The sequence below is a fragment of the Manacus candei genome, unplaced genomic scaffold (genome assembly GCF_025592945.1).
Source record: "Manacus candei isolate 608988 ecotype Guabito, Panama unplaced genomic scaffold, ASM2559294v1 h1tg000091l, whole genome shotgun sequence".
NCBI lineage: Eukaryota > Metazoa > Chordata > Aves > Passeriformes > Pipridae > Manacus > Manacus candei.
In genome coordinates, this window is record NW_026138139.1 from 227,348 (window position 1) to 254,352 (window position 27,005).

At 43.4% G+C, this 27,005-nt stretch overlaps 1 protein-coding gene across 2 annotated transcripts; it reads left to right on the forward strand.

Moving 5' to 3' along the window:
• Positions 1-896: 896 nt before the first annotated feature.
• SH3BGR (SH3 domain binding glutamate rich protein) lies at positions 897-26,232 on the forward strand. Of its 2 annotated transcripts, XM_051768015.1 has the most exons (7): positions 899-1,099; positions 6,759-6,944; positions 12,654-12,734; positions 18,552-18,746; positions 22,323-22,352; positions 24,703-24,807; positions 25,772-26,232. In XM_051768015.1, the coding sequence occupies exons 1-6, from the start codon at positions 1,055-1,057 to the stop codon at positions 24,763-24,765; spliced, it is 600 nt and encodes a 199-aa protein (XP_051623975.1). In that variant the 5' UTR covers positions 899-1,054; the 3' UTR covers positions 24,766-24,807; positions 25,772-26,232. The 2 variants fall into 2 exon arrangements, with proteins under 2 accessions (XP_051623976.1, XP_051623975.1); XM_051768016.1 differs by lacking the exon at positions 25,772-26,232 and having other exon boundaries at positions 897-1,099; positions 24,703-24,811.
• Positions 26,233-27,005: the final 773 nt, after the last annotated feature.

Here is a 27,005-nt window from a genome sequence, read left to right on the forward strand (position 1 = left end):
AGCCCCTTTTAAAACCTAGGCCAGTTTCACCTCTGGCATAGGGACAGCTTTACTGAGCTCACATTGCTCACTTACAGCAGAAACAAACTTTGCCCTTAAAATTTGAAAGTAATCTGTTATCATTTAACATTCTTAAAATACCTCTCATGCTCAGAGACCTCCTTGAGCAAATATGTGCAGGCAGCCAGTGAATTGTGGCCATCTCTGGGGCAGAAGCAACAACCAGATGGAAAAAGAGCATCCTGGATAATGAGAGTAGAATGGGGAGATGGGGGTTTCCAAAGTATTCTGAACCTCTTCTTTCACCTTGTGGCCTGGAAATTTTCACTGGTGATGCAAAAAGAGGGAGAAAAGGCAACTGCAGGTTCTGGGTGCATGGAGTCAGCCAAATCACCCCCCTCAGTATCAAGGAGGGAAATCCCTGAGCCTGCAGTGAGGACGATGAGCTGAATTCTTTAAAGCTGAGTGTTCATAACCAAGGCTTATTTCAGTGTGATCTCTCCTATAATTACTTCTGCATCTATGCTCCCCTTGCCCTCTCCTTCTTCCTTCCCCTTCTATAATCTAAATTTTCCAGCTACAGCTCCAAAGCCTGGTTGTGATCAAGGAAAGGGCACAAGCTCTTTTGTGCAGGCGACAGCAGCGACAGTGCCCATGCAACCTGATGGCTTTGTGATTGCCCCCAGCTCCCTGCCCCTTCTCACTTGTCCCTTCCCCCTCTCCCAAATATTTCTCCAGCCCTGTCTCATTGGTGCACTACTCTCCCTTGCCTTTTTTGGGCTGCCACCCTGTCAATCTAATGCAATAAGGCCGGGGGCAGGTGCAAACCTCTCGCTACGGCTCCTCTTACAGACCAATCCTCGTCCCAAAATACCTGAGAGCCAATGGAGTGGGAAAACCCGGGACCCCGAGGAGAGGGCAAAGCTGCTGGATTGCCTGGGGGAGGGGGCATCCATTTAGGACCCGGGTTAGCCCAGGAGCTGCTGAATTCCTCTTGGGATCGTGGTGACTTGTGGATAGCAGGCTCTGCTGATTCACTTCCATCACTGCCAACATGGTGATCAAAGTATTTGTGGCCACATCTTCGGGGTCTACAGCGGTAGGTGACTCCTTTAACATCCTCTTACTGCTGGGATCAGGGTGGGGAATTAGCCCAGAAGGTGCCAGGACAGAGCTTGCATTTGAGAAAAAAAAAAAACACTGGAATTCTTAACAGTAATAAACCTTTTTTTTATTGTACACTGGCCACCTTAGTCCTGAAAGCTGCTCGAGATGTAGAGAATTCCTGGTAGTGCAGTCTGGCTTGCGTGAGAGCTTTTGCCACAGTTATGACATTTACATCTAAATTATCTATTATTTAATAGATTTACTATGTTTGGAAAAGTATATGAAGTATATATTCACTGAAGAAGGACAAAGTGGATATTGTATTTGCACAGAAGTGAAGGCAGATTGTCTGCAGTAGAAAATAATGTATTTGTTTTTAAAAGAGGCTTTAGGACACTTCTCCTGCAAAAGGGGAACTCTGGCTGAGAAAGAGCCTGGAGCTGAATAAAGTTATGCAGAAAAACTTCTTCCCCACTCCCCTCCCTTTCCCTAGGTTTGGGGAGTTTTTTTGGTTTGTTTGGTAGTTTGTCTTTTGGGTTTTTTTCTGGAGTGTGTGTCTCTTGAAACATTATACTGATGATTTTTAGCATTGAGATCTCCTACTGTAGCTGTCAGCAGAGTGTATCAGCTGAAGGGAAGGGCATGTGAATAGTGGGGAGGTTGGAAGTCCGTGGGAGGTGGGAACCGGGAAAGGACTGTTTCCTTTTATATCCAGTTCCCAGATGAGCTCAGATTTCAGTTTTCCTCTGGCACTCACTCACTGCCAGTGACATGGCTAAACAAACTGGCTGGTGCTTGCCCAGAGCTGGAACTACATCTCTGTCTCCCTGACACCAGCTCCATTTCTTCAAGAAGCTTCCAGAGTGGAAAAGCTCCAAAAAACACCCCCTGTTCATGGGATCATCATCTCTAGAAAATGAACCAGGGGTCATTCACCAAAATTCCAGTTGGAATACCGCTGAGGAGGTTTGCAGTTCTCCCACTAAGCCTGACACTCCAAATTTACTACTGGCATTTAGCATTCCTTCTTTTTATAATGAAATTTAAGGAAAAAAAAACAACAAACAAAAAAAGAAAAGAAGAGGAGGTTGGAAACTTCAGGTTTGGTAATTTGGAATAATTCACTTGCTGCTCAAGGAGCTTTATAAGTCGCCACACGCTGTGCATGGACAGTATTTTTGCCCCTGTTCGACCTGTTTTGGTCTCCTTTGGAGACTCCAGGAGAAGAGTATGGAATCTTCCCATGGCAACGTGCCTCTGTATTTCCTCCTTTCTGGTGTGCTGGGGGTGTGTGGAGCCGTAGCAATCTCAGAAGGCAGCATGTGTTCCCATTACTGGTTCAGAATTGCAATGCCAAGTGTTCAGCTGGAGCAGTTTTCCACATTTACTGATGAACATGGATGGGAGGGATCCTTTCAATGAACCTTTAACAAGTTTTACTCTACATCAAATAAAATTCACTCATGCAAGGAGTCAACCTAAAATTGAATGTGTCACTAAAATGCTATTAAAATTAAATTTTGTATCAGCCTTGTACAGCTTTTCCCGAGAAGAATTAATTTAATCCCTAAAGAGTTTAAATTGGAAGTTTAAACTGTCCTAGGAGCACTGGTGATCTCTTCAAAGTACCTGATCTCCATCAAACATGTGGTGTTGAATTTGAATTTCAAATAGGATGGGTCCAGCTTCCTCTGGTGTAAATCAGATCATTGGTAAAGAATGAAAAATGTTTCTATTCCATGTACTACACGGTCATACTACTCAGTGTTCCTTGTTTAAATGTTAATAAATGCTTTGTAAAAGTGACTGCAGTGAACCCAGTGACATTGTGGTGCTCTGGATCAGATGCTTGAATGATCTAATCCACCTCAGCTCTAGAGCTAATCTGCATTTTCCCCATCGAGGATTCAGCAATTTATTTTAAATATCTTCAGTTTTATTATCTTTCTCCTCCAAACTTAGCTGATATTGAACTATTCATTATGTGGAGAGCTTATTTATAGCTCTGAAAAGCACTAAATGCTTGGCTTGGAGCAAGTAGTAAAAAAAAATAAAATAATTTTGTTGCTAGTTACAGAGGTGTTTAGGAATTGGGAATATCCTGCAAGGTTTTAAATCATGGGAGAAAGAGGGCTCAGGTCTTCCAAAGTCTCTCTTGCTGCTGCTCATGGTTGGGGCACCTCTAAAATCTTTTATTCCCAGTGATTTTGGTGACATTTTATGAACTTTCCCCCCCTTCAAATCTGCATCAAAAGCACTGTGGGCAGCAGGGCAGGGAGGATTCTGCCCCTCTGCCCCCTCAGGTGAGAACCCCCCTGCAGAGCTGCTCCAGCCCTGGGGAACAGCCCAGCAAGGACATGGAGCTGCTGGAGAGAGGCCAGAGCAGGAACCAAGAGGATCAGAAGGATGGAGCAGCTCTGCTGGGGGGAAAGGCTGGGAGAGCTGGGATTGTTCAACCTGGAGAGGAACAGCTTTGGGGTGACCTGATTGTGGCCTTGCAGGGCCTGAAGGAGCTGACAAAAATATGGAGAGAGACTATTTGCAAGGTCCTGGAGTGACAGGACAAGGGGGAATGGCTTCAAACTGCTCCTCTTGCTATAAATTGTTGACTATTTCCTTCTGCCATGGGCAGCTGATCAACAGGAATGCACTGGATTGTGAGGACATAGATGATAATATTTCATTATGCATCAGGTGAACACAATATTATCTGTAGAATTTCACAGAGTTATGGAATGGTTTGGGTTGGAAGGGACCTTAAAGCTCATCTCGTTCCAACCCCTGCCATAGGCAGGGACACCTTCTACTAGCCCAGGTTGCTCAGAGCCTCCTCTAACCTGGCCTTGGACACTTCCAGGGATGGGACATCCACAATTCCTCTGGTCAACTCTCACCCTCTAGCTAGAAACGATCTAGAACAGTGTTTTATTATTTTAATGGACTGGCAGCCAGCGATGGTGGAACTTAAGCTTTGCTGGAAGTGAAAATGGCATTGATGAAAGAATATCCTGCTCACCACCACTTTCCAAGTAATCTATGCCCAAGCAATTTGAATTCTTCCCATGCCATCAGACACAAGTGAGGACACAAACAAGCTCCTGCGATCTCATCCGTTCTGGGAAAATCTCTGCTTGTCCTCTGGGTTGTTACATCCTCCATTCCCCCCTCTGAGTGCTGATTGCTGGAGACATTCTTTTGGTTGCCCAGTGCTTTGGGCCACCCCCAGCAAAGGTTTGCTTTGTACTTTTACACTTAGTGTGTGTCCCATGTCTTTGCTCTGACTAAACCCTGGCAATGGGGAGCCTTAAGCCACAGCACAGCTTCTGTTTGCTTTATTGTTATTGTCATAATAAGAAACATCTTGCCTTTCCCTCATGCAGCATAATTCCATGTAATTTACTGTTTTACCTCAGCATTAATTCTTTACACACCCCTTGCCTGATTTTTGCTTTCAGACCTGGTGCTGCCCGACCCACCTGAAGAAGAATTGCTATGCCTGGTTTAAAAGTTATATCTACAGCCATGAGCAGGGGAGCACAGAATCTATAGCTCTGTTTCCCTTATCTCCTCAGAGGCACTATCCATGTGCAGTTATTCCAGGAGCAGTATCCACTGCAGTGCCTGTGTCCAAGGGGACAAGCTGACACTGGAATTGCAGCTGACAGCACTTGAGTTCACTGCCTGTCAGAGCATGTGATGAAAATCCTGCTACTGGCTTGTACAGATTTTATTAACCATTTATACAAATATTATTCTCCCACTTCCTCCAAAAAATCCTTTCTACCACCTGAACATGTTCTGCACATAAATGCTAAGTAGCCATTAATAAAATTATCTCTGTTTGAAAAGTTAAAATAAGAATGTAAATAAGCACCTTTGTGCTCTGTCAGCTCTATGGGTTTTGACTATTTTGGATTAGTGGTTCCATTCAAAGTGATGTGCTTTTTTCAGTTCACCATAAATCTCTATTGTTGTCGTAAAAATATACACCATTTTATTCTTGTTATTTGTTACAAGCAAGCATAGATACTTTTTTTATTTACACAGGAAAACTTGACCCTGAGATTAGCTCAGTTGGTTAAAACATGGTGATAACACCAGGGTTGTGGGATCAACCCCCATATGGGCCATTTACTTAAAAGGTGGACTCAGTGATCCTTGTGGGTTCTTTCCAACTCAAGTAATCTGGGAAATTTTATTCTTATTCATGCAAATAAATTCTTCCAGGAGAACAGGCTATCACTCTGCTTCAGCTCTTCTCTTTTATTAGATTATAGAAATACATAATCCATGATTCATTTCTCATTTCATTTCCTGTCTCGGACTGATTTACACCAGCCTGGTGTCATTTAAACTCAGGTGTTCAGATGTCTGATGTGTGGAAGACATGGTTTCAAATCACAAGATGGCTCATATGTCAGAATTACCATGATGCATCATTCTGGCTAAGTCAGATGGCAAGTTCTTCAAGTGTTGCTCAGGAGTAGCATTCCTTTATTAGGGAATTATACTGAGTATTACATCTTCAGAGTAAAGGGATGGGATACAGGCTTGATGCCTGCATTCTAGGTCTGTACAGAACTATTCAAAGGGAATAAGGACCAGGAAGGATTTTTAGGTGTCACAGAAACTATGTCTAATACGTTTTAATTGTATCTAACATGTTATTCCTGGTCCAACTTCAATGTCATTCTGTAATGTGGGAAATATTGAAGCACAGGAGTTGAGCTGTACTGGATTTTCTTGAGCTTTCACTCATATTTGTATGTTATATATCAATAATATATGAGGAAAAACTCAACATGAGGAAAAACTTCTTTCCATGGGGGGTGAAGAGCACTGGAACAACTGCCCAGGGAGGGCGTGGAGTGTCCCTCTCTGGAGACATTCCAAACCCACCTGGACACGTTCCTGTGTCACCTGCTCCAGGTGACCCTGCCTTGGCAGGAGGATTGGACTGGATGATCTCCAGAGGTCCCTTCCAACCCTGATGGTTCCATGGTTCTGATTCTGTGATATTTAATTATCCCTCAGCTTTAAAGAACAGGGACAGAAAGAAACGTGGCTCATGGAGAGCTAAATGTCGAATGTAATTAGCAGGAAAAAGGAGGCTCTTACATGTTGAGGAGAATGTGTACCTTCTCAGACCTGTGCTGACTTCAGGCACAGTACACCACACTCATGGATCTGGGAGCAGAGTGGGAGGCTTCCTACTGAGCCTCATTCCCTAGATGGAGGTATCAGTGCTTCCAGGGAGGAAAGGAAGGAGCTGGGTGTGTGTGTATGGGGGGGATGGCAGGGCTCTGGGTGCTGAAAAGTGTGAGGGCTGCTGGAGTGGTGGATCCAGCTTCAAGAACTTCTAACTTTCACAAAGAATTTCTTCACTGAAAGGGTGGTCAGGCCTTGGACAGGGTTGCCCAGGGAGGTGGTGGAGTCCCCATTCCTGGAGGTGTCCAAGGAATGACTGGACATGTCAGTGCTCCAGCCTAGCTGACAAAGTGGTGATTGGCCAAAGGTTGGACTTGGCCTTGGAGTCTTTCCCAACCTAAATGATCCTGGGATTCTGTAAACTTGACATACTCACGAGTTCTTCTTGTAACAACAATTTTCTTTTTAAAGAAGGAATTCAGTTTTTCCTCTTTCCTCCCCAGATAAAAAAGAAGCAGCAAGAAGTCGTGGGCTTTTTGGAGGCCAACAAGATTGACTTTCAGCAGATGGACATAGCAGGGGATGAGGACAACAGGAAATGGATGAGAGAGAATGTCCCAGGTGAAAAAAAGCCTCAAAATGGAATTCCCCTCCCTCCACAGATCTTCAATGAGGAGAGATACTGTGGGGTAAGAAACTGTTTGGATGCTTAAATACCTTCAGAGAGTTGTTTTCCATAGGAAGTGACTCTTTTCCATTAGTAGGAAGTGTCAAGCAAACTCCTTAAGACAATTTGAGACTCACTGTGAAAGAACAATCCTTAAGAAGCACTTTTTAAGCACAGAAAAGCAAAAAAAAAAACCCCAAAAGATTATTTATTTTCAAGAGCAGAGTACATATGGAGGGAAAATGTTAAATTAATTTTGCATGGGAAGTGCTAATATTTGGTTTGTTTGACACAGACTCACCTGAGCTGTCAAGCAGACATCTGAGGCACCAGAGGCTGTGACCAGGAATCTTTCTTTTCCATTATATCATGCAAATAAATAGGAATGATTGTATGCTGGAATAGTTTTAGTATGTGGTTTGAATTGTTGAAATTATATTGCTTATTCAATTAACATCCATCTCTTCATAACAGACTCATCAGATACTTTTGTATTTTCATATGTGCTTGTAACAGCTTCTTTCTCTTGAGACAGTTTGTTCACATCACAGATATATAGGACTGTGCCAGCCTGAATATTAGGACTCTGAATCAAAGGAGATAATCTGAGGACTTGTTTTCCTCATAGTCTGGGTGGAAATACAAAGTCTGGAAAGTGCTGTGATATGATCACTGGAATGAACCTGCAAAGCACCCTGAAATGCAGCTCACATAGTGAGCCCAGTTTTAAGTTACTGCACAAATCCATTGTGAACTACTGCAAGGTTGTACTGGGAGAGCAGGGATTTACATGCCACTAAGTTTTCAGAATTAATTTAGGTGCTCCCAGAGCAAAAGTTGGTAGTACAAATGTCGGAGTGCAGTTTTTTCCCCCATTTTCTCACAGGATTCTTAAAAGAGAAGTTGGGGTGTTGGAGTTCCTGTGCATTTCAGCACTCAGTCTGCACCAATGAAAAGTATAATTTGATATATCTTACTCTGGGGTTTGTGGCAGCCAATGCTGCAATAAATATTTCTGGTGTTCCCTGGAGAGTTTATACAGGGAATTAAAGAGTAATTGCCTTATAAAGTGCTGCAGCTGGTCAGCCTTGCCAGTAAATAGTAAATACAAAGTTTTTATTCCTTGTCTGAAGCTATTTCAGGAAGCCAAATAATCTACATCTTGAAATAAACTTAAGTGAAGAAACAGTCTTTTTGCAAAGACACTTCCAAGGGGGAAGGAACCGCAGCTACTGATTTAAAAAACTAAATCAAAATTACAATTAGCCTAGAACTCTCCAGAATTCTAATGTGCCCAGCTCCCAAAGCTCATAGCTAATGATCCCAGTGGGTGCATAACAGAGACCGATTCATGGCATCATTATTTCCAAATAAATGAGGTAATGAGAGCCACATCAGCTCATGAGCCTGTCCCTGTTGCCCAGGGGAAGGTGCCTCAGGGGAGCTGCACAGTGAGTGTGACGTGGGATGGTGTGGCTGGTGGAGAATTTGTAAATTTGTATTTGTAAATGGGAATCATGTCCTCTGTTAATCTTCATTTTGCTGTGCTTGACATGTCAAACTCTTCCCATTTCTTTTTTTTTTGGATAGGATATTTTCTCTTTCATTTTCTCAGCTTTCTCTTCCTGCTGATTTTTTCTTTCTTCATTCCCAGGTAGGACTCTTTTTGTAGGTCAAATCTGATACATTTCATTTTTGCTCATTCTTCTTTCTGAGCTCACTCTTTCCCTCCTTCACCCTGAGAAAAAGAAATGTGGAGAGAGACATGACAACCTTCAAATATTGTTGGTGTGAATTCAGCATTGGCCCTGCTTCGAGCAGGAGGTTGGACTAGATGATCTCCTGAGGTTTATTCCCACATGAATTATCCCATGCTTCCAGGATTTTGTAAAGTATCTCCTGCTCCACTCCCACTAGAGGTGGGACAAGATGTATGAGGGAAAAATGCAGCAAAGTAAGTTGAAGTCAGACGTCAGAAAATAAGCAGTTTTCAGGGGATTGACTAATTATCTCATTAAAGGTCTTTACCAATGGATCAGGGAAACACCTGCCAGGAACAGTGTAGTGATTCTTGCCTGGGAGAAATGGTCCTTTGGGACCTTCTCCAATGTCCTCTCCTGCACTTCAGTGACATTTTGGGAGCGGTGGTGGTGAGGACAGAGGGGATACTGGGGACAGGTGAGGAGTCTTTCATGCTGGAATAGAGTGACATAATGAGCAAGAGAATGCAGTCCTACTGCTAACCTGCTTTTCTGCTGATATTTTTATGGATGTTCTGGAAGACCACTTCCCAACTCGTTCTGTAAAATGGGGGTTTTCTAGGGATGCATTTTCATGAAGGTACATCGACTAGGAGCAGCTTTTCCTTGAGGTCAGAGAAGCTTAAGACTGTCTTATAAATAACTCAAATCTTATTTTTTCTCTCAGATTTTTGCTATTGCCACTTGAAGAAATAGATTACAAATGGATTCATTTTGTATGCCCAGCTACAGCACCAATTTCAAGTATCCATCCTAATCCATCAGTGTTGGCAAATATGTCCTTATTTGATCTTTTTCTTAAGCTGCTTCTTTGCTCATGTCTAGACAGAGTCTGCATCTGTGTCACTTGCTAAATATATTGAGCACTCTGTTGCTCTTGTCTTTGCTTTTGCTTAACAAAAAAACTCCAGAAAACTAGGAAAGAAATGGAAAGTACACTTCTGCTTTTCTTTGTGAGCTGAAATCTCGGCTATTCTCTGTAAACTGAAAACTGTAGTAAAAAGTTCCCATGTACATACTTTTAAAAAAAAATCTCTGGATTATTAGACTTTTATTTGATGCTGCAGTGTGCACCTGTAGCCCAGAAATCCAACTGGGCTGCATCCAAAGCACCGTGGGCAGCAGGGCAGGGGGGATTCTGCCCCTCTGCCCCCTCAGGTGAGACCCCACCTGCTCCAGCCCTGGGGAACAGCACAGCAAGGACATGGAGCTGCTGGAGAGAGTCCAGAGGAGGCACCAAGAGGATCAGAGGGATGAAGCAGCTCTGCTGGGAGGAAAGGCTGGGAGAGCTGGGATTGTTCAGCCTGGAGAGGAGAAGCTTTGGGGTGACCTGATTGTGGCCTTCCAGGGCCTGAAGGAGCCAACAAGAAAGATGAAGAGAGACTATTTGCAAGGGCCTGGAGTGACAGGACAAGAGGGAGTGGCTTCAAACTGAAAGAGTAGGTTTAGCTAGATATTGGGAAAAAATTCTTCCCTGTGAGGGTGGGGAGGCCCTGGCCCAGGTTACCGTGGCTGCCCCTGGATCCCTGGAAGTGTCCAAGGCCAAGTTGGACGGGCTTGGAGCAACCTGGTCTAGTGGAAGGTGGCCCTGCCCATGGCAGGGGTTGGAACTGGATGATCTTTAAAGCTGTCCTGCTCTGACAGCAGGCTGGACTACAGCCCTCCAGAGGTCCTTGTATTTGTTTGGCTGTAGCCAATATATAGGCTGTAGCCTATATATGTTTGGCTGTAGCAGTTACATGAATGATAGAATCACAGATTGCTTTGGGTTGGAAGGGACCTTAAAGTCAGCTGGTGTTGCCTGGGGCTTTGACTACCACAATTCAAAAAGACTCCAAGGGTGGATTTTCCATGCCCTCTCTGTGCTCTCTGACCTGCTGTCCTACCAGGCACGTGGGGAAGAACTTTCCACTGATGTCCACTTGAGAAATGACACCACTACCCTCCTCCTAGACCCTTTATTCCTTCTCATACAGATATATTATTGTTTACCTATATTAATAAATAATATTGTTAATATTATTTATTAACAAATTGTTACTGCTCATTTTTCCTACTGCCTGCCTTGGCAATGTTTGCTTTGGTCAGCATTAGGAGAGCAAGAGTGCAAACATGCAATAGAAAAACTATTCCATGATCACTGTAATCATTCCTTTATCCCTTACCTAACACGTAACAGCTTCCTCCTCAGTGTGAGGAAATATGTGACCTTCCATTTACTACGAGATGCCACATTTCCTTGGGGATGTCATTGCACATTCCCTGCTGCCAAAGAACATCTGATATGATAGGATAAGGAGTTGTCTGGTCATTCACACCTCTTGCTTTAGCCCTCAGCTCTGGTTATCTCCAAGGCTGAGTGTTTCTGGTGATTTTTAATACACTTGCCATCTGCTGCTTTTCCTCAAAATGATGTATAAAATATCAAGTCCACTTCATGGCCTTTCCTTATTACTGTCTTCTGTTTCCCACCTCTTGACATGTCATGCCATAGTTTGCTCAGGCTGCTTTAGGAGTTTTTGGTGTGTGGATGACACAAGTCTTCTGTGTTTTCATGGCCATGTCAAATTCCAGCCCTTGGAATCTGCAGAAAATCCTCATATTCTTGTTTGCTGCGTTACTCCTGAGTTCATGGGTGAAGCTGCAGACCCTGCCTGGGTTTGGTGAGAAGGAGAATCCCACAGCAACAGGAAAGCAGCAAACAGATCCTTTGAGCAGTGGGTGGCCTGGGGCAGCAGCAGCTTTTCTGCCTGCTCAGGACAAAATGTGCTCCAGGGCTTCTCCCAGCCAGGCAGTTCCCACTGCCTGTGACTGTGTGAAAGCCAATCTGTCCCCCAGACAAATGGGTGAAATGGGCTGTCGTTTATCATGCCTCTTAAGCTCTTCCAAAAGGGACTGAAATGTCACTGAGTCCAGTCTTGTTGACATTAAGGTGACTGCTAAACCCTCCACTCCAGCTTTTCCCTGGGATTACTCTTGGCCAGCAATTTATTCTCTGGAAACACTGAAAGGGTGCAATAAAACAACTGGGGTCTAACCCAGCTTTACAAACAAGTCTCAAGGATGACTCAGCACCTTATTATTTACAGGCTTCTATTTCTGGAGTTGTTTGGGATTAAAGGAAGGATGATAACATGCTCAAGGCAGTAGTGCAGGACTCAGCAGAAGGGTTCAGTCCCCTGTCCTAGACCTGGTGTGATTGTGGGCCAGAGTTTCTGCTGAGACCTTAAGCACACATTGATTTTCACCTGTGTAAGATGTGAGTCCTGAGCTTTCCAGTAACAAAACAGTGACAGCAGAGCTTCCTTAATTGATAGGTGAAAACAGTAAATACCCTACAAGTTCTAGAGGCAGGACAGGAGGCCTCCCTCCCATCTTCCCAGTTATATTAGCACTGAAAACAAGCCTTTAACATAAGGATTTATCTGTTCACGTGTGGACAAGACATTTTGGTTGACAGAAACATGTCAGAGGGAACAGCACAGCCCTCTGATAAATTGGTCTGAAAAATATCTGCATTTTCTAACAAGGGTGCCTTGCTTTAAAATAAAGTTTCATTTCACCCATGCTATCATGTTGAGTGTTGTCTTTTATTTGAGGGCCTGTTTTGTGTTCTTACTCACAGCAAGTTTCATTCTAACAGTGAAGTGGGAATAGTTTTGCCTTGGAGTGCACAGCTGAGGCACATTAAAACGAGACACTTAATTTTATCTGATTCTGACATCCATGGGATATAATTAAAGTGTAAGTCTCTGGAGAGATTTGCCCATTTATTAATTTTATTGCCTATATGAAACTCCCTTTATCTGTGTTTTCTTCCTGGGGCTTAGATAATGCAGGCAGAAGTACAAATTCATGGTTGTTCTCATCAATATAAGATTTACCTGGGTTGGTCTCTTCCTCCTGTGCTTTTTATTTGATTTTTTGATGCCAATTCTCTTATTTGTTTGTCGTTCCTTTTTTTTTTTTAGGATTTTGAATCCTTTTTCTCTGCGAAGGAAGAAAATATTATTTATTCATTCCTGGGCCTTGCTCCTCCTCCAGGCACCAAGGTATGCACTGCTGTCCTTCCATGGGGATCATTTATTTGATTTTAATAAAAGATGAACATAGGCAGTGACTCAGCATGTCACAAGCAATACTTTAGATTCTGGTGCAGCAAAGTGTTGTCAGGGGGGGAAAAAACAGTGACTGGTTAGGTAAATACTAGAAAATCTTTCTTTCTTCCCTTCTTTCACTGCAGGCTTGTTACCATGGCTCCAGCTGATGGTTTTGTTGTTGTTGACACAAAGCAGTATTTTATCATGTTCAGCTTTTAAATGATGCAGAATTTCCTGATGCATTTTCTAGGCTGTTTTACAAGAAACCTTCCCTTCCCCCTGAGGGCACCAAACAGGGTTTGTCCTGTCCCCCAGCAGCAGGGCTGTGGGCTGAGGAGATAAAGGCTCACCCAGGACTTCACCAAGTCTCTCTGGCAAATCTACCCATGGTTCTCCATCCACTTTATTTTCACAATGTTCTAATATATTTCTGGCAAAAGAAAAACCTGTTATTTTGTGTTTTTTTTCCCCCACATTTTTTTCACTGTGTTCTTTTTAGCTATCAGTGTGTTTTCTTTTTATCAGAGTCTTCTTCTAATGAGAAGTTTCATAACAGAGAGCACTATAGCTCCCTTCTCCCGAGATCATGTTGGATGATAATAAAATATCGCCACCTTTTGTGGGTGATTCAACAAAAGAAATTAATCAGGAGAGTGAGGAGAGAACTCTGCTGTGTTGTGGTGACCTGGCTGAGGAGCTGCCTTGGAGCAGGAGATCTGCCTTCTGGCCCAGCTCTGCTGCCAACTGTGCAGTGAAACACCATTGTAAATGTCCCTGTTTATCCTCTGCTGTAAAAGCAGAGAGGAAAAGGAACCTTTGCTGAGTGCTTTGAGAGCTACAGCTGAAAAGGCACCCAGGGGAGAGCCCCAGTTGTTATAAATGTCTCTGACACTGAGTCCCTGTGTGATAAGGAGAGTCATTTAAACTTTCTGCTTTAGCTGTGCCATCTCCTAACCAGGGAAATAAAAATGACTCGCCTACCTCACAAGGGTCTTGTGAGAATTCATTTAATTAACATCCACAAAGCCATGAAAGGCTTAAAGGACTGCAGGTACTCCATATTATAACCATTATAAAAGATATGTGGGAAATCAATGAGATAAAGAAAATTGCATTTCCCCATCTTCCCACTTCATAGATTATCTGCTCCTTCATGTAAGGCTCAGTTAGATACCATGTCTACGAAGCAAAGTAATAATTTTTTAGAATTCATTCCTTCCCAGCTGACAGCAGAGGTTTCTACGTCGTGACAACCTTGTAAATGCTGAAAATAATATGTTTAGTACATTCTGCTGGGCAGATTCCTGCTAGTGCAAGTGGGGTTTACACTGATTAACTGCTCCTTGGTGGTGGCTCCAGCCCAGAAAGTGGAAATAAGTGGGAGTGTTTGTAAAAAGTCCATGTAAAAAGTAGAATTTCTACTGTCTCCCTTTTAGAATCTGTCCCTGTTTGAGAGAGACACGGGCAAGTGTTTTAGCATTTCTTGCAGAGGTGTTTCTCAGCACCTCTGCATGAGGGGTTGGCTGTGCTTTGTCACACAAATAACCTTCCCCCTCGCTCAGCTGTCACCTCAACTTAGCACAAGCACAATGGATGGCTCGTGACAGTGACTTCCAGCAGCAGAAATCTGGGATAATAAGTCAGGTGTGGAAGGGATGGTGATGATGACACATGTGACAGAGTTTCCTTCTAATCCCTTCTTAAATAATAGTACATTTTTTTTGTCTGGAATGTGGTGATACTTTATAAAAGAAGCAAGCTGTAAAGCATGAAATCACCACAGGTCGGTAAACATTTGCTTTCTAGGTATTTTTACTAGGGATTAATCTTTATAAGATTAATATGAATGTTTTATACTCTTCTCTTGAAACATTCTATTTCTTTTTCCATCCATCCTCTGTCTCATACTGCACCAGGAGTAGAGAAGCTCTTTAATGACCTCAATGCTGTTTCACAGCACAGTCCTACAGGATCCTGATCCAGGACTGTTTTGAGCCTATTTCCTAAAAGAACCAGATGAGCCTTTTGTGGCTCCCTAACAAATCACAACTTCCCAACAAAACACTTGTAGTGAAATTCTCTGCCAATTAATTGCCACTGCTCAGTGCAAAATGCACATTTCACTCCTGCAGATCCTCATCCTGCAGCCCCGACTCCTCCCTGGGTTGTGTGGCTACAACTGGGCACCAGATCCACTTGTTTACACTGAACAGTCACTGCCCAGTGTTGGAGCTGGGATGGTGCCACAGCTCCATGTGCAAGTTGATCCACACTTACAGAGTGACTCTGGTATGTCTGGGACACGTCAGGCTTGTCACCAAGGTGCACATTGACTCTGAGACACACGTAAAGAAGCTCTGAATACACATAGATGTAAAGGAGATCCTTCTCACACCAGCAGCAAACACAAAGTAGCCTTTCAATGTCATTATTTAAGTATTCTCTTACTTATAAAAATCTGTAATTGTTTCAGTAGGAAACAATTATTTATTCCTTTATTCCTGACTGAAAGGTCACTCAAATCAGTGATAGATTGCTGAAGGGTCCCATTGAATCTTGGGTTAGTGACATGAACAGTGCTGTCCCAATACAAGAAGTGTGCACATTTGAACTATAATCAATGTAGTTTGTGGGTTTGGGGTCAGGTGTGTCAGCCTCAGCTGCTCTCAAAGTTGGGGACATTTCTTTTTAAAGCCAGTGCCACTTTTATGCTTAGTCTGAGACAGCAAACTCAGTGATTTACCTGAGAAATATATTTAAATTGTATTTAAATATATTAAAGCTTTAATCTTGGCATTCTTGATCTTAATATCCGGAGTCTTGATATCCCAAAATCCATAGATACTTGAGCTTAAGTCTGTTAGTGGAAGGAGGCTTCTCCTAAGTTTGCTTTGAATTACAAATTTACAGTGTGTGTAAATGCCCTGCCAGCCAGTCTTTACAAATGGTACTGCCTTTCAAATTAGTTGAAAATCAAATTCTGTGTTTCTGTGGAGAGTCAGTGTAACGATGACATTCCCAATGTCAGAGTTCTCCATGGAATTAACAAGAACTCTGGATGTGTGTGTGTTCTGGCTGACAACAAGCTGCTCTGGAGTTAAATTCTTTCAGCTACAACTCTTTTTTTGCCTTACGAGCTGAGTAAATATGTGATTCATCTGAGGTAGATTTACACAATAGGTTTGTTTTAATTAGAATGCCTTCGTTGGTCTTCATGTGCTTTATGTATCTGCCAAAACAAATTTAGCATATGGATTTTAAAATGTTAATATTCATGCTGAAAAAAAATATTTAACTTATTTCAAGACCAGGCTCTGAGCAACCTGGTTTAGTGGAAGGTGTCCCTCCCCATGGCAGGGAAGTTGGAACTGGATGATCTTTAAGGTCCCTTCCCACCCAAACCATTCTGTGATTCTATGAATTTAGTTTTCATTAACACCATCCTTTTCATTTTGGGAACTTCTGCCAAGAAAGTATCTCTAAGAAGTTATCATTTGCTTAAAAAAATAATGTATTAACATAATGTTGCACAAGAGAATTTCAATATATGTTTATGTTACTACATATTTTAATCTTCAAATATTTTGTTGGTCGATTGGGGGAAAAGTAAAAGGTACATTAAGCCAAACAAATGCCTCTGGAGATCTTTTTTTAATAACAATGCCACCAGCATCAAGTGCAGTGAGCCCACAGTTTTATGAGGACTTGAAATGAGACAATATTGCCAGAAAAAGAAATTATCTTTTCTCCTTCCTCCTTCCTGCAGCTCCTCCTGCTCACTCCCAGCTGCTCATCCCTCTTCCTGAGCATCCCCCATGTGCTGGCAAAAACATTCCTGCAGCTGTGTAACAGAGTGTGAAAATGGTGTGGGATAGAAATGTTTAGCTTTTTAAAGCTTTAATCTTGATCAGGCTCCTGCTCCAGTTGGAGAGGAAGGGGAATTTAGGAGCCTTTGTGCCCACTCTCTTCTCACTTGCAAGTTCCTCACTTGTAAAACTTATTTTCCATAATTCAGGAGACAACTGCCAAGAGAGCACCAAACCTTACAGACAATGAAGTTTCAGGAAAAAAAGATCCATTCCTAACCTCTTTTCTGTCATTTTTGTCCCGGTCCAGCAGAGCTTGTCAGCAGGAGGACGTGTCTGATGTCCCACACCACGTCATGGGACAGAGATCCCTAGGCCAGCACTCACCCCAGCCTGCTCTGGGGATAAAAGCTGGAGAGCTGTGCCCATGCCATGGTTCTGTAGGATAAAAACACTGGCTGAGGAAATCATCTGTGATGGGGACACTGGGGGAGGACTTGTGAAGCTTAAAGGACAGGGGATCATTACTGGAGGCTTTTCTTTAACAAATGAAACTGTGGAAAAGCAGCAAAACTCAAATGGAACCCGGGGATGAGTTGTAAGGGCTTGGTCACAGGGATGAGGAAGGAGCCAGTCCCCTATCAGGGATGTGCTGCTCTGCCCATAGGGGGTAGGACTCAGGATGACATAAGACAAGACCTTCCCTGAACCCAGTTCTCTGTTGCTGGAGGAAACAACAGCAAATAACACCTCTCAGAAGGGGCCAAATTCCCTTTTAATGAATTGGGTCCTTTGCCTCGGCTTCTTTGCTATAAACCCCTTCCAAAATCTCACACCGATGCTGATTACAATTTTTCTTTAAAGCCAATTTGTACCCGTTTTTCATCTACCTCAGAGCTCTTCCTTATCCTATCCCTCCCTGATGTTTACTCTGATCTATTCTGGGATATATCATATCCCCTCCCAGCATCTCTTTCAGTAGATTAAAGTAATGAAGCTTTTTTTGTCACCCTTTCATAGGACAGGCCCTGCCCTCCCTCAGATGTTCCTGTAGCCCCCTCTGCACCTGTTCCAGTCTGAGCTTCTCTTTCTTGAGCCTGAGTGACTGGGATGGTAAAGAGAGATCTGGAGGACACATCTGCCAATCACATCACATTTATTACCTCTTTCACTGTCACACTCATGGCTCAGTCATTCTGTGCTTATTTAAATACATCCATCTTCTCCTTCCTTGATGATCACTGACCAACAGGCTCCCAAAGTGCAACAGAAAAACCTGTTTATAATCTCTGCCCCAGAACTGCTTGTCCCAAACAACGTGACTTTGCTCTCCCTGCTGTTGCATTTCATCTTGTTTCTGCTGTTCCACTCAAGGCCATGCAGGCCTCCTTTTATCTGACACAGTGTGTGAGCCAGGGTGACCTTTCTCAGCCTCCTGGCTGAAAGTACAGCAGGACGTCAAATAAAGAGCCTTCTAGGAGGTGCTTGGTCACAGTGCTGGAATAAACAGACTTGACTGACTGCTGTAGGAACAGTTTCCTGATGTTTTTCAGCAAGAAAGTTGAGATTATATATGAAATCCTCTATTACTTCTGTTTTTCTGTAGCTTTTTGATGACCCTTAATTGGAATTCATGCTGGTGAAAAAGCATTTTTTCCTTGAAGCCTGAATGTGCCAGCAGGGTGAACATCTATTCTACTAAATTTTCCACAGAAAAGTTAGAGAATCTGCTGTGCTGAGAAGGGCTTGAATTCCTGTTTTCCCTACACAATTCATGCTTTCCCTGCACTAACCCCAACAGATCCACATGCCAGCAAGTGTTCCTTCCACAAAAGGGTTGGATTTTCATTTGAATGCTGAAACAAAATTAAAAAAACACATGCCCCAAAAGTCAAGAATTTGATAGAAATGAATTGCTGATTATGAGCTCTGAAGGTAACAATGACTTCTCCTCTGCTGCCAGGAGACTGAAAAGTCTGATGCCAAGGAGGAAAAGTCAGATGCTGTGGAAGAGAAGTCTGAGGCCATGGAAAAATCTGAGGCCACAGAGGAAAAGTCTGAGGCCGTGGAGGAAACTGAGACCCACACAGAAGAAAAGGCAGATGAAGGGGCTCCTGAAGAGGCTCAGTCTGATCAGGCACCATCAGAAGATCAACAGGTAATTTTTCCCTTCTCTTTGTGGAATGAGGGTTTTGCCTGTGCTAAGCACAGGAAACATAAACCCACAGGTCCTCTCAGTGTGCCCAAGGGTGGGAAGATTGATTGCAGAGAGGTCCTGCTTGTCTTCTGGATGCATTTTCTCTGATATCAGGATGCTATGAAACCTAGATTAATGACTTCACAGCCTCCTTTTGCCACCATAAGCTTGCTTTTTTTTTTTGATGGCCATTTGGAACCAGACCCTAGTTATGGAGAATAATTTAGGACTCGACATCTGAGTCCTGCCTGGGTGGAAGAAAAAATTGCCAGCATCTGCAGTGCTCATAAATCTCCTTGTTAATGTTTGTTGCAGATCTGACAGTGGCTTCTCCAGGCCGTGGAGAATCCCCTGGGCACTGGAGAAACAGAGAGCAGTGTTTTCCTTTCTGTGGGGTCATGGTCTGACATTGCAGCCACATGGGCACATCTCAAAGTGCAGGGCAGCTTGGCATTTAAGGGTGGGTTTATTCTGGCATTTAGGGCTGGGTTTCTTTTGGCATTTAGGGCTGGGTTTATTTTGATGCTGCAGTGTGAGGTGACTCTTCCCAAGGAGTCAGGCCTGTTGCAGCATCAAGCCCTCACACTTCTCAGTTTCTTTTGTGGTTTGGAGATGAGACAAATGCATCATCTCTTTCATTAAAGACCAAAATAAATGGAGTTTGGTTCTTTTTTGTTTTCATCCAGCTGCAATGTTTTTCCAGAGGAAACACCTCTCTGTAAGCCTTTCCTCATTACCCTTAGTAAAAATGACTGATCCAGTCACTGTTGGGCTGGAAAAGCCCCTTTTCACATCCGCCTGCCAGCCTCAGGAACTGGGAAGTCCCATTATAATTTCAAAATGGTGATGAGGAGATACAGCCCTCAGTGGGAACCGACATCCCTCCTTAAATTATACCCGAGCCCTTTTTACATCTCAGTGAATTCCAGCTGACACGCAAACGCCACCAAATTCCTTTTCCCTTGGTTCTCAAGGGAAGCCCAGCACAAAACTGCAGTTCATCCCTGGCTGGGTTGGGTTTCTTGCCCTTCTGGCTGCCAGTGTGCTCTGATGTTTTTCAAATGAGAGCAGAATGCTGGAACATGTCTGCAAATGTGTCAAGCAGCTGCGTGCAGAGACATCATGCAGCAGCACTGCTGCACAACCAGCACCTTGCTCCACTTCTCAGGGAATGGGTTGGAGCTGGAAGTGGGAAAATAGGTTCTCCTTCAGTTTTCCAGGGAGGGGAGAGAGCACAAAAAGCATTTTTCACCCTGTTCCACCACCCACTTCTCATGTCACCCAGGACAAATCCTTTCAGCAATGTGGCATCTGCCCGCCTTGCTATAGTTCATTCCAATTATCACTTCTGTTGGGATGGCATGATTCATTCTGTAGGAATTCTGGTATCCTCATTCACTCCAGACAGCACACAGAGGGCAAGTTTAGATGAGAAGAACAACTCTGAGGCAGCTACAGTGAGATGAATTCCACCTTTTGTCTCTTCATCTTGTTTTATGCCTATAAAAGAAAGTTAGAATAACAGTTTCTTACCTGATTAGGGTTTTATGAAGGTAAATACACTGAAAGACTGCCAGGTTGCCATTGGAGTATCCTCACTGGATGTTAAATCCTAAAGGACATATGTGGTATCAAAAAATGGAAAGATGGCAGTTTTATGTTCTGTGTCTGAATTAATCTGCCAGTGGGAATTTAGTCTTGGCATTTTGGCCCTTTTTAGCACCAGTTTCAAACCATCTCAAAAATGACTCCTTCAGGCTGGGTGTAACCAAGCCAGCTTTTCTCCAGTGACTTCCCAGGAGAAATGCCAGTGCTGTGGACAAATTCTAGGAGGGTCCTGGTGAGGTAAAGTTACCTCAGGCTTTGAGCACAAGACAGATCACAAAATGAACTGGGACTGTCTCAGTTGTTGGGTTCCATGGAGGCTCCCAGGTTCCAGGAGGCTCCTCCAGTGCCTGGGTAGCAGGAATGGCAGGTGATGGTCCGTGTGGATACGTGTGGAGGCTGCAGCTCTCTCTGACTCTTCTGCTGCCCTTGTGGGACATGCAGGAGTCCAGAAGCTCCAGCTTTTTGCCTCAGGCTGGTGTGACCCTGAGGGAACCGGTGAGAGACCCCAATCCTCTGAAAAACAAAAGTCTGAAGGCAGCAGCTGCCTCCTGAGAGGGGCAGCAATAAGGGCACAGTGCAACGGGTTGTGCTTGATGGAACTCGCACGAGACTCCTCAGGCTCCAGCAGCTCCAGCCCCTCATCCACACAAAAAGTCTGGGAAGCCCAGAGTTCTTAAACAGATCCAGCAGTGACAGGAACAGCTCTCAGCATGGGCCACCGAGACACAACTGCACTCAAATTTCTTTAGATTGTGAAACTTTTCTTCACCTTAAACCTGTTGCTGAACATTCCTTCCCTAATCACTTCATCAAGCTCAGCCTTAACTCCCTTCTAATCTCCTTTTTTCATTCCTGATCCCCATTCTCTGGTGGAGAACTTTAGGAGCCATTTTGTTTGGATGTAGTATTCCTTTTCCTTGCTTTGTTTATCCCTTTGTCTTTGAGTTTTTCGAGGAAAAGACCATGAACTCCTCTGCACATGGAGCAGCAAGGGTTCTGCTGGTCACTAAATGTGCTGGCAATAATTTTTCTATATTTTTACTGTCTCATTTTCACTGCAGATTTTACCCTGGAACTTAGAATATTTCTTGAGAGGTGCCCCAGTTAAATCAGTTTGCAGCGCAGATTAGGCTCCCTTCAGGGCAGAATTATTTTAGAATCATGTTAAAAATCATACTAGAATGTAAGTCTGTATCCTGCCTCAGCAATTCCCCAGGCCATATATAAACCTTGGCACTGCACCTCCCTCCCTTATCTCAACTCATTCTATGAAAACTCGGATCAACCACTGATTTTTTTGCCCCTTCTCTTTGGGGTTTTGGGTAAGATCAGCTCTTTTCCTTAACAACCAGCTTAGGGTCTGACATTAAGTTCTATTCACTGTACATTTATATATTTTTCTCTTTTATCTCTCTCATCACTTCTGCTCAATGCACAGCCTAAACCCAGCTTGTATTTTTCCTTATTCCCCAGCCAAGGCATCTGTTCCAGCCTACAACACTTAACAGAACCACAAGCCAGATTCTGAGTGATGAAAACTAACATAGATAAGACTCTCTACAATTCTGATTTAACTTGCATTTTGCAGACCAGCTGATAGCCAAAAAAACCCACAAAAACTCCACCTGAACAAGCAAACAAAACCTCAGCTCCGAGGCTTTGCTTGTCAATGAAGCAGGTTTGATTGAAACAACTGAGAAAAATGGAGCTCAATTTAATGATTTCATAGCCCTTTTCCTGCATAAAAGCTTAGTTTAAACGTGCTGTGTGAGTTAATCTGGAGGACATTGTCTCAAAATGAATCCACTGAATGCCACATAATTTTCCTAAATTCAGTGTTTGATTTCTGCTGTGTTTTTTCCTGTATGACCTCTGCTATTCTGTCTTTGATTTGTCTTTTTAACATTTTCTTTTTTATCTCTCATGTAGGAAAACGAGGAAGAACATGCAGTAACAGGGGTAAGTGTACTTGGACATTTTGTTTTCCTCTTTTGTTTGTGTGCACTTAATTCCTTTTCAGTCCCATTGCTTCACTCAGACGTTGGTAAATCCTTATTCATGAAACTAAATATCAACCACACTCTGCTAGAGATAATTATTGGTCATATCAGTGCCTTATTGTCTGGGAGAAAAGATAGGCCTTTAATCATTAAAAAACTGTAAATGGAAGAAAAATTGTCTTTCAGAATCTTCAACAAAGTTTGCCAAGGACTCCCAAGGCAATTCTACTTTTGGCAATCAATGACACCAAACTGATTACATTTGCAGTGTTGGGAGTGGGAAAGGTTCATTCTGACAATTTAGGCAGCTCTGCCTGTAAAGGAGACATTTTCCTCACCCAGGTGCAAATCCTTATGCACTTTTCTGCTCTGCCCAGCACTGCAAGTTTAGGCCTGGAATGTTGTACAGGGTTCCCAGGAAAACTAAATATTACTTCAGGCTGTTTTCCACTACAGACCTGCAGTTATTAAGAGGACACATCCACACCTTCCCACTTCCAAAAGGCAGTCCATGCCTATATCTCTGTATCTATGTCACAGCTGTGCCTTGTGCCCCTGGCAGCTGAAATGGAATCCCCAAAACACAGAATCACCAAGGTTGGAAAAGACCTTCAAGCTCACCCAGTGCCACCCTCACCCAGCACCACCACAATCACCCCTAATCCGTGGCCCCAAGGGACACATCCAGATACCTCTGGAAAACTTCCAGGTGAAGTGACTCCACCACCTCCCTGGGACACTTATTGCAAGTTCTGACCACTCCTGCAGGGAAAAATTGTTTCTAATCTCTCATCTGACCCTGCCCTGGTGCAGTTTGAGGCCATTTCCTCTCCTCCTTTCCCTTGGACATGGCAGCAGAGCCCGACCCCCCTCCCTGCCCCCTCCTGTCAGGGAGTTGGGGAGAGCAATGAGGTCCCCCCTGAGCCTCCTCTTCTCCAGATAAACCCCCCCAGCTCCCTCAGCTGCTCCTCATAAGATGAGTTTTCTAGACCCTAAAGCTCCTGTGCCCATGGGCAAAGCGTGAGGGCTGCTGGTGAGGGCCATCAAGGTGGTTTGTTTGCACCTTGGCACCACAAAATAATGCTTCAAGCAAGAACAATGCCCTTTCTTTTCCTAGAAAAACTAACTGACTTGAATTTTGAACAGAAGTTGGGGATATCTGAAAGATATTGCTTGTCCTGTTCCAAAGAGTGCTCATGAAAGGGACCTTTCCGGGGGGAAAATGCCAAAAGAAATTATATTCCTTTGGCACAAGAACTTCTAATCCAGCTGACCTGTGTTGGTGTTCATGTTAACTTTCTGGTTTTGCAGGGATAATCACTTAATGCAGTGATTTTCCCTGAAAAATTATTTAAACCAGGAATCTGATTCCAACAGGTCCATTCTGAGCACATGTTTAAGCAGGATTTTACTTCAGAGACTCAGATGTGACTCTTATTAAGACAGGAGGTGTCTGAGGGGAAAACCAAAGGTCTGAGCTGCTCATTTAAGACCTGCAGTCCTGACTGAAAACTAATTATATATTGTTTGATAGGTTGATTATGCCAGGAAGGAATTCACATCACTTTTGCAGCTTAGAGATGACATTTTGATATAAAGCTTATTTATCCACATGGGAGTGCCTTTGGACAAGACTTTGCTGGAAGAGAAGGAGCAGAGGAGCCTGCAAAGCAATTTTCAGTTGTTTTTCAGAATAGAACAACACTCCAAAGCTTCATTTTCTCTTGAAAGAGAATAAGCACAGGTCGTTGTCTGTGTTGCACAAATTCAAGCTTTCAGATAACTGTTCATTTGGCTGACTGAAGCAAAGGGCTGTTGTCTTCAAATTGTGCCATTTCTTCCACATAAAATAGAGAAATAAGTTTTGCAATAAACCTAAGGCTGCATTATCTGATTCTGAATGATTTTTAGATTATTCAGGAGTCCAGTTCCTGTGCCATGAATCTTGTTTACCGGTCCAAGAAAGCATGTCATTAAAAATACTAAACCTTTTGTCACATTCACACGTATTTCACATTCTCATTTTGTTCTTGAGCTTTGATTTGCAGCTCACCCATGTGCTGTGTTCTAACCTCCCTGAAAAGAGAGTTCTTATATTCCTATTAACTCCACAGATTAAAGCCCTGGAATGTGGAGATTAAATGCCCTGTACATTAAAAGCTCTATACATTAATTCCATTTTTTAATCTCAAAGAATATTGCATTTACTAGAAACAGAACAGTTGCAGAAGCAGAGCTCTGCATTTCAAGACTGTTTATTTTTAATTTCAATTCCTCTATGGTAACTACAACTATTTTCTCTAAAAAAGGAAGAAGAAAAGCAGGAAGAGGGAGAAGGAAATGAAGAGGTGGAGGAGCAAGAAGAGTCTTAGTACAGCTCCCTGTGACACATTATTTCTTGAACAGGTTTTCAGGTAACTATTAAGAAATTGAGCTTCTAAATATTTGTAAAGTAACATAAAATTGATAAAGAGGTCAGTATTAAGTACCCAAATAATCCAAAAGTATACTTAACTCTTAGACTCATTGCAGCTTCTCTTCCATCTGGAATAAGAATTCCTCTCTCTCCTCCCTTACTCATCTTCTGATTTCACTGAAACTTTTAGGAGCTTCATGTCTCAAATGAAACCTTCTCTCAAATTAGTTGAACTGTTAAAAAGAAAATTACTGGCTCAGGGAGAGAAGCCTGAGCAGAAATATGACATAATATAATTTTTTTCTTGTTGTCTTCGAAACTAGACCAAGTTTAATTCCAAACAGGAAGTGCCTCTACAGGGGTGTGAGTGTCCAGCACTGCCCAAGTTCTCTCCAGTTCTGTGGTTTCAATCTTTATTTTTAGGTTTTCTTCTTCTCCTGCTGACTCTTCTCCTCTTCACTGAAATACAGATCAGGCAATCAGTTATTGGGAAAAAGCTATTAGCCTACAAGAGAGTTGAAATTGCCAGCAGATTTTCCCTTGGGTGGTGGGACCTCCTCCCTGTCACAGACACAAAGTGCAAAATGCTCTTTCTAGAGCTGGGGGGATCCATGGAATCATGGAACAGTTTGGGTTGGAAGGGACCTTAAAGATTGTCTCATTCCAACCCCCCTGCCACAGACAGAGACATCTTCCACTAGACCAGGCTTCTCCAAGCCCCATCCAACCTGACCTGGACTAGATTCCCAGCTAATTCCGACCTTGCCAAGGGTTTCACCAACCAGATGCTGGTGGGGCCTCAACAGGACAGAAACCCCATCACTTCTTTCACACTACCTCTCCTATATCTGAGTTCCTCTGTTGCATGGGAATTAATTCATTTCAATATTTCCAGTGTTCAGACACGTAAAATCACAGAAGGATTGCTGACTTCTAACCTAATTTTCCTTATTTTTGTTCAGGAAGCACCAGCTGGAGCAGCCCCGCCAAAGAAACTAAAATCCTTCCCTCAAGCAAACCACCACTACCTTTTGTGCCTGTAGACTTCTGAACCTATAAATACATAGCAGAACACACCACTGTGTCCTCCCTGTGCCCTTTATATATATATTTGGTATTCCAGTTGCTTGTTAAAATGGATCTTATGTCCGATGGATCATATTTCAGTCAATTGTTATATGTTGGAACAGTGTTGTCCGTGTCACATTTTAAGCTCCTCAGGGCAGGAACCACGTCTTTCTCCATGTTTATGCACTGCCAAACACTTTACTGCCACTCAGCATGGGGATGTCTTTAGAGAAATTCAGCACTGAAAACTGCAGAGAGGCACAAGCCATGTGAGTCACTTCTCCCTCCGCTGGCACGTGAAAATGATTGAGATTTCCATTGTGCAGCCGGATAAATAAATGTGTTTTCTGTCATATCTGCTCTTTGTCTGCAAAAGTGTTAATTTAACCCTGCCTGCAAATGTTTTGGGGCCAGGCAAAGCCACGGAATTATAGAATTGTAGAATGATTTGGGTTGGAAGGGACCCTAAAGCTCATTTCGTTCCAACCCGCTGCCGTGGGCAGGGACACCTTCCACTAGCCCAGGTTGCTCCAAGGCCCATCCAGCCTGGCCTTGGACACTTCCAGGGATCCAGGGGCAGCCACAGCTTCTCTGGGCAACCTAGGCCAGGCCCTCACCACCTCACAGACAAGAATTTCTTCCTAATACCTAATCCAACCCTAATATCTTCCAGTTCAAAGCCATTCCCCCTTGTCCTGTCACTCCAGGCCCTTGCAAATAGTCTCTCTCCATCCTTCTGGTTGGCTCCTTCAGGTCCTGGAAGGCCACAATCAGGTCACCCCAAAGCTTCTCTTCCCCAGGCTGAACAATCCCAACTCTCCCAGCCTTTCCTCCCAGCAGAGCTGCTCCATCCTTCTGATCCTCTTGGTGCCTCCTCTGGACTCTCTCCAACAGGTTGATGTCCTTCCAAAATCATCATCTCAACATGGAGCACCAGCCAAGACCCAGGAAAATGCTGGGCACTGTCAGCAGGGCTGCAGGACTCTGCTGCCATATAAAGCTTTGCTGAGTTGACATCCTGAACACTTTGTGCTGTCTGGTCTCAGGGAAGACCTGGGAATGTAAGAAGAGGTACAGAGAAAACTGCATTTGGAGAGAATGAAACAGCTGCTCCATGAGGAGACTGAA

What these genes read in the sequence shown, in the direction of transcription:
- SH3BGR (XM_051768016.1), top strand. Translation starts at nt 1,055, where the DNA reads ATGGTGATCAAAGTATTTGTGGCCACATCTTCGGGGTCTACAGCG. An exon ending in CATCTTCGGGGTCTACAGCG is followed by an intron (nt 1,100 to 6,758) that starts GTAGGTGACTCC and finishes TTTCCTCCCCAG; the next exon opens with ATAAAAAAGAAGCAGCAAGA. An exon ending in CTCCTCCTCCAGGCACCAAG is followed by an intron (nt 12,735 to 18,551) that starts GTATGCACTGCT and finishes CTCTGCTGCCAG; the next exon opens with GAGACTGAAAAGTCTGATGC.